The 7500-nt window shown below is 37.9% G+C and overlaps 1 protein-coding gene across 4 annotated transcripts in view; it reads left to right on the top strand.

Annotated features, from left to right (window-relative positions):
• The first annotated feature begins 1288 nt into the window (after window positions 1-1288).
• The window catches only part of dre4 (SPT16 homolog, facilitates chromatin remodeling subunit dre4), an 18863-nt gene continuing 12651 nt past the window's right edge, over window positions 1289-7500 (top strand). For 2 of the 4 annotated variants that reach the window (XM_086555287.1, XM_086555285.1), the window contains exons 1-12: window positions 1289-1493; window positions 3049-3234; window positions 3439-3519; window positions 3629-3781; window positions 3889-4038; window positions 4437-4585; window positions 4806-4974; window positions 5110-5204; window positions 5320-5506; window positions 5638-5706; window positions 5990-6091; window positions 6784-6792. In XM_086555287.1, the coding sequence (XP_086411413.1) occupies window positions 1428-1493; window positions 3049-3234; window positions 3439-3519; window positions 3629-3781; window positions 3889-4038; window positions 4437-4585; window positions 4806-4974; window positions 5110-5204; window positions 5320-5506; window positions 5638-5706; window positions 5990-6091; window positions 6784-6792 (1416 nt within the window). In that variant the 5' untranslated portion in view covers window positions 1289-1427. The remainder of the gene's footprint in view (window positions 1494-3048; window positions 3235-3438; window positions 3520-3628; window positions 3782-3888; window positions 4039-4436; window positions 4586-4805; window positions 4975-5109; window positions 5205-5319; window positions 5507-5637; window positions 5707-5989; window positions 6092-6783; window positions 6793-7500) is intronic. The other 2 variants (XM_086555288.1, XM_086555286.1) reach the window with 1 other exon arrangement.

The raw sequence follows: 7500 nt of genomic DNA, 5'->3' as shown, positions 1-7500 counted from the left end.
TTCTAATTGCACGGGTGTCTGAAACACCGTGATTACGATGAGCGGTAAAGACAAGAAGGAAGAGAAGAAGGTTAAACTACGTGATGTCGTACGTTTCTCTGTTTATGTTTGGATGAAAGTGCAAACTGCTATTTCTTTTTTTATGAATCGTTAATATATGTCTATGTATATATCTATGTATAAGTTCTCTCTTTTTCTAATTATCGTCACTATTTGCTTTTACTTGCAGACTAAAGATCCGCAGCAAAGAGTACAAACAACATAAGCAGAGAGTAAGTGATTTCAGTGTTAAAGTCTATTTATATGTGTTTTGGATAGTCAGCACATATCAAAATAAAAAAAAAGTATGAATTAAAAAAAAATAGTATTCTGATGTGCGTCTTTTAACAAAACCTTACATAGGAGTAGTCAAGGGTTTTCGTGTTTATTAGATCAGAGAGTAAAAGATGTCAGCGTTGATATAAATAGTTAGTTCTAATATGGCTTGCTTATTTTGAGATTTTGAAAGGAGTTGAAAAATAAGTTTAGAAAATGAAATGGTGTTTAAGTGATAAGAAAGGAATTCCAGTGGAGAAAAGGGTTATCTTTAGATTATTAATTAATTAGAAATAAAATTTTAAACCAGTATATGAATAAAATTGAATATAAATATGAATGTATATTTTTCTCCGACATTACAGCAGCAACAGGCTGCAGCTGACCGAGATGAGGAGAATCATATTCGTCAACAGCAGCTCCAGTTTCGTGGCCTTCTGCCGCTTGACGGACAAGCAGAGCAACAGCCACAACAACACCTACAACCGCAGCAACATCAACCGCAGCAACAGCGGCAAGATGAGCCAGATAATAGACTGGAGCCAGGCCAACATGACCGTCAGTAAAAATGTTAATTAATAAATACAAAATGTGTATGTGTGTATGTCTGTGCGAATGTGTGTGTGTGCGTGTGTGTGTGTGTGTGTGTGTGTGTGTGTGTGTGTTTTTGTGTGTGTGCGTGCGCGTGTGCGTGTGTGCGTGTGTGTGTGTGTGTTTATCTCGCAACCCACATGTACATATTTCCCCGCGAAAACAAACACGGCCAAAATTCGCGAGTGAGCGGAAAACAACTCCAAACACGTCCCAAACCCGAGCCGTAGCAAGACGCTAGTCATCCGACCCCCTTAAAAAAAAAGTCTATCTCCAAAGGCCCCAGTCTCCCAAGGCCCAAAGGACAAGGGAATCCCGCAGGAGGGGGAAATCGGTCCCCACTCGAACGGGCGGCGGCGGCGGCTCGTGTGCGCATCCCGGCCTTCGCCTGAGACCTCGGCTGGTGTTGTGCGGTGGTTGTTGTTCTTCCCGCGCCATTCCCCCGGCCACAGCCTCGGAAATTGGCCGAGTCGAAGTGCGCGCGCTTGATTCGCGAACGGACAGAAAGGGGGACTGGTGTGATGTCCATCAATATCGACAAAGATGCCTTCTTCCGCCGTATGAACAAAGTCTACTCGGCTTGGAAGGTGAGTCGTGTCCCCGAACTGCTTGCGGAAAAGACGACGAGTCGGGGGCACGAAGGATGATCATTATTATTATGATTCTGTGATCATTTAGAACGGCGAAGGTCCTTCTCTTAATGTCCTGCCCGTCTACTGGCTCGCACGGACTCGTGGTCTTGTTTGTATTATGGGATTAGGGATGTAGGTAAAAGGGTTTGGGATGAAAGCACATGGTTTGAGGTTCTGTTGTCCTTAAAGTACAAAAGATCGAGGGTAATTAACGCTCGATTAGTTTTGTTCTTTGTTGTTTTCCCGTCTGTTTTCGGCCGGTCGTCGAGGCAGGGGCTCTATCTCCCCTGAGCGAAGTGGTTCCCTAGAAAGGAACGTGTAGAACGAAGTCCTGCCTCCTTGCCGCGTCAGAAAGTGCGGGATTTCCGCACCGAGGGTCTATGGGGAAGCAGCATGGGCCGGGGAGGAAGGACTCTGACCGGCAAGCGGCCAGGGAATTCCAGGCTATTCTCTGGCCGTTCATTATGGAATCCTAGCAAGAGATGCCACGAGTCTTGTGTGTCATAGCTAGGTTTTTAGAGTGACCCCCCTAATACCCACTCACCCCCCCCCCCCTCCCTTGCTTCTTAAGTGTCCCTCATGGCTTACTTATACAGCACATGCATTCAACCTGTTGATTTTTTTACTACTTTGTTCTCCTCCCCATAGCTGTTACTAGGAGACGAAGATCAATTTGCCGCACCCTCCGAGGAATCGTGGTTTAGACTTTATCTTGAAGGCAACAGGTTCCAGGGAACAAGACTTCAGGAATCAATTTTAGATTAGCATTGATACTTTTAGAATAATGACGAGAATCGTCAAGCTGAACTAATAAATGATTTGGTTGCAATGTTGATTTAATGTGCACCGTGATGATTTTTTCTATTCTGATGTGCGTCTTTTAACAAAACCTTACATAGGAGTAGTCAAGGGTTTTCGTGTTTAGTAGATCAGAGTAAAAGATGTCAACGATGATACAAATAGTTAGTTCTAATATGGCTTGCTTATTTTGAGATTTTGAAAGAAGTTGAAAAATAAGTTTAGAAAATGAATGGTGTTTAAGTGATAAGAAAGGAATTCCAGTGGAGAAAAGGGTTATCTTCAGATTATTATTCAAGGAGTATTGGGCCTGGTTTCCAAAACTCCTACATGAAAATAAGTGTCTAAAGTGTTTAATCTTTTTTTCCCATTCACAAAATAAGGTTCATGATTACTTTTATTTGTTTCTTAGAGCAAATAATTATATACATTCTCTGTGGTAGGGTGTCCAGCGAGACTATTGGACATGTCATTTTTTTACCAAATTTGCATAATTATTTTCAGTTCCATGAAGATATTTTTAATTACAAGTATTTTATTTTCTGTACTAGGAAGAGCTAAGCTTCTTTAACAAAATTCCTAAAATCCATTTTTCAGTCTGCCACCAGAGCAGAAGTTATCCCTGATTGTGCTGGGTACTTGTTTTTCGGTGTGTATTTTTAATGACTATGCTTAGTCTTCCTAAAATTACAAATAAATTATGCACTTGCAGAAGGGCCACAATAAGGATGATGGTTTCAAAGGTGCAGATGCCCTGGTGTCAACTGTTGGCGCAGATCAAGAAGTGATCTACTCCAAATCTACCGCCACTCAAACGTGGCTCTTTGGTTACGAGTTAACGGACACAATAATGGTTTGCTGTGAGAAAGCAGTGTACTTCCTTGCTAGCAAGAAAAAGGTATGTTTTGTTTCTGTTAACTGTAGTTATAAGATGTTAAAAGTTTGATAAATAGAAATGATATTTAAAGGGAAAAATATAAGATTATGATTTCATGAAAATTTGATAATCCTGTAATAGATCAAAATATTGTTTGTTTATATTTCGCATTGTTAGTTTTGAGTAACATTAGTAAATGGCTAATGTACTTTTTTTCTCTTACAGATACAAATCTTAGAGTGCTTGGAAAAGCAGAAGGAAGAAAATAATCATGTCCCTCCAGTAAAACTGCTCATAAGGGACAAAGTAAATTATTTCTTGTTGATAGTCTTATGATTTTTACACTTATAAGCTTGGAAAAGTATTTTCTTGCCATTTAGATATTGTAGCTAATATTTTTTTAATCGCATTTCAGACTGATAAGGATAAATCTAACATTACAAAATTAATAGAAGCTATTAAGGGAAGCAAAGAAGGCACCAAGATAGGGGTTTACGCTAAAGACAAGTTCTCCTCGGACCTGATTGATTCATGGAGGAAGGCACTCAAAGAGGCCAGCTTTGAGCAGGTAACTTGGAATATATGGGTTTTAGTCTTGTTGCTACCTGATATGGTGTGTGAGAACTATATTGTACTAAAATTGATATGAAGGCTAATGATTGGTTTATGTTTCAGGTCGATATCAGTGCCACCATGGCCCTTGTCATGTCTCCCAAAGAGGAGTCCGAGATAGCTATAATAAAAAAAGCTAGCAATGCGACTGTTGATGTATTCTCAAAATACCTAAAGGAGCAGATCATGGACATCATAGATAGAGACAAGAAGGTTCGTTGAAAATTGATATTGTTCTTTATTTAATGAACTTGTTTACTTCTGAACTGTTCTTTGTTTAATGAACTTGTTTACTTCTGAACTGTTCTTTGTTTAATGAACTTGTTTACTTCTGAACTGTTCTTTGTTTAATGAACTTGTTTACTTCTGAACTGACATTTAGAATGTGAAGTATATTACTGGTTGACATTTTTGATTGATTAATTTAATTGATGATGGAATCCATGTTCTCAGAGCATTGATCTTTATCCAAGAGTCTAATGTAAATTAGATGTTTGTTCTATTTTATACTCAAACATTTTACATTTTCTCCTGCAGTGCAGTAAGAAGTCTAACTCATTTATATGAAGTAAAAGAATCTTGACTCATTTATTTATTCTCCATGTGATTAGGTGAAACATGCGAAACTTGCGGAGGGCGTCGAGCAGGCGATGGCTGACAAGAAGTACGTCGGCAGCTATGACACGCAGCAGATAGAGCCGTGTTATCCTCCCATCATCCAATCAGGCGGGAACTATGCACTAAAATTTAGTGTGTCAAGGTAATGTTCAAAGATTTTTTTTTTTTTTTTTTTTTTAATCCCAAAAGACCTTTGATGCTAAATTGGAAAATAGAACTTCCTTTCAGTAAAATTGAGAATGATTCCAGAAACTTGAGTATTCATGTTTACTGTGTTTTGTGTTATGAGACATTTTTAACTTGGTCTTCTGATAAAAGGATAAGTAGAAACAAGATATTAAAACCTTACGTTCCTTCAACAGCGACAAAAACCCAATGCACTTTGGTGCTATAGTATGCTGTATGGGCGTACGCTACAAAAACTACTGTTCGAATATATGTCGTACTTTCATGGTAAATCCAGCTGACAATATGCAAAGAAATTATGAATTCCTTCTTGAGCTCTTTGACAAATTAATAGTCAAATTACAGGTGAGATTTTTATAGCTGTAGCTCTCTTCCATGGATTATTTTATACCTATTTATTACAATTTTTGAATTGCCACATTGAGGGAATGCTATATATTACCTTGCTATTTGTTTTCAAAGTAATGTACTTTTTGACAGGATGGTGTTAAGTTATCAGATGTATACGATGAAGTATACAAACATGTCAAGAGCAATCGTGACACTTTGGCGGACAAGTTGACTAAAGCAGTAGGGTAAGTTGAAAGCTTGTGAACCATGTCAAACATTTCGCTGAAAAGGACTTTAAGCTATTGGCATATTGACATAGAAATTTATATACTTTGAGTGATGAGCAACTTGTATCCCCAGATTCGGCATGGGCATTGAGTTTCGTGAATCTTCCCTCCTGATTGGACCAAAAACGATGACAGCAGCTAAGAAGGGACAGGTGTTCAATGTGAACCTGGGTTTCTCAGACCTTATAAACTCCGAGGCAAAAGACAGTGAAGGAAAGAAGTATGCGCTCTTTATTGGTGACACTGTAGTCGTTAACGAGGTAGGTATTGTGCATTTAACTAAAGATAATATTCTAGGAATACTTCAAAAATGATCATTAGGGGTCATAAACACTGGGCTATGTCATATGTTTTATAGTTGAAATGGGAGTAAGAACTTTATTTTCTTCAGGGTCAACCAGCAACTGTCCTGACTGCTTCAAGCAAGAAGAAATTGAAGAATATTGGTGTATTCCTCAAGGTTTGTGTCGTAAATATAGATATTCCTTTTCCTTTGACTCTTTATTTATATTGAATTTTGTTTTTCTGTAATTTTAAAATTTTGGGTCTATGGAGTTCAAAAGAAAGTGATGAAATGTTGTCTAAATTGTCTTTGCATACTTTTTATAGTTAATAAGCAAGTCTATATTATGATAAGGTTCTGTAGCGGTCTTATTTGATTTCTACGGAAAGGTACCTATTTCTCAGACATTGATATAGTGGAACTAAGCATGACTTGCAGTTCATAAAACCCTTGCTTTCAGGACGATGACGATGAGGGCGAGGAGGAAGACGACGAGAAGGAGGACACTTCAGAACTATTGGGTAGAGGGAAGCGCACGGCCATCCTCGACTCCAAACTCAGGGTAAGGCACGTCGACATTTCTTCGACGTATGAGCTTTCTAGAGCTTGATGGTTCTTTGTTCAAAAGATTTTGTATTCTGAAATGTTATTTTACATTTATTTAGTTATTTGGATGTAGAAATGATTATTGAAAGATTTTTTAAATGGAATGTATCTCGGTCAGTAAGTCAAGTAGAATGTCAAAGACAAATAATTTGGTCAATTGAGTATTGCTTCATTGCTTTTTTTTTGTAGAGATTAATTGAATGAAAGGAATATTCAGAAATACAGCACACCTGAAATTTCCTGTGAATATCAGGTTATGACCCAATAACAGGATAAAACATATATCTTGTATTTCTATTCAAACCCCAATTTGGAAATTGGGGAATGTCAGAATTGAATGATATTGATAAGCAATTGCTAATGGTCATCTATATGAGAATAGATTTGTGTTTGTGTCTGTTTGTGTAAAGGAGATTTAACAAAGATAAAAGCGATCACATTTGTTCACCATACATTCCTGGCCGCTTAGTTTTGCATGTGCAATATTAAGACTGCCTGTCTGTTTTTGGGTTTGTGAAATTAACATGCACCTCCTTGTTTAAGAAGAAAAAGACAAGGAGAGAAATGAAATATTATGTGTTCTGTATTAATCTGTGACAGTGCTGTGAATTAAAGCAAATTTCTCTGTTACATGTATGGTTGGTGTAGCATCAAACTGTGAGTATATATTTTTGTGGTCTATATGCATGGTTCCTCTTGGCTGTGAGGGGAGATCATCTGTTACCTCATTGCAGGTTCAGCAGATACTGAGAATGATATGGGCTTTTCACCTATTAACTACTTTTATTATGGACACGGCTCTTGTGATCTCCGTCTAATGCTGGGTCTTTCTTTTTCTTGCTTCTGTCTTCATTCATGTACGATTACTATCGGATTTCCTTGAATTTGGGACAGTATGGATGTATCTCCAGTTCCTTGGCTCAAGATTTTTGTTTTCTCCATAGTTTCAACTTTTCTATCATACATCTCTCACATGTAGACTTGGTATCTATATTCATAAGTTATTAGGTGTATTTTCTTTTTGTTTGGTGTCGACACCTTTTTACATATATGTACTTCTTGTTCAGTAGCTGAATGCTGTAGTTGGATGCTGGGATCTGTGAGCCAGTGAGAATTGAATGCTTAGCCTTGGATAGGAAAGTCTAGCCATAAGACAAGCCAAAAAGACAATTACTGCCATCTTAAATTACTGAATTTCTATTTTTAATGGTTTCATGTTAAGGACTATATTAAGATTAATGGGAAAAAGGGAAGATCAGTATTTAATGGGTAATGCAGAGAGAACAGGAAGGACAATGATGCCACATGGTTATTACTCTTTGTAGATGATACTGGATCAGATGGTCTTGCTTCTGTTATTTTCAT

The sequence above is a fragment of the Penaeus japonicus genome, unplaced genomic scaffold (assembly GCF_977035675.1).
Source record: "Penaeus japonicus unplaced genomic scaffold, GWHDUDI00000001_assembly GWHDUDI00000030, whole genome shotgun sequence".
Classification (NCBI taxonomy): Eukaryota; Metazoa; Arthropoda; class Malacostraca; order Decapoda; family Penaeidae; genus Penaeus; species Penaeus japonicus.
The sequence above is the reverse complement of the archived record's forward strand: the minus strand, read 5'-3'. Positions and strand labels throughout refer to the sequence as shown.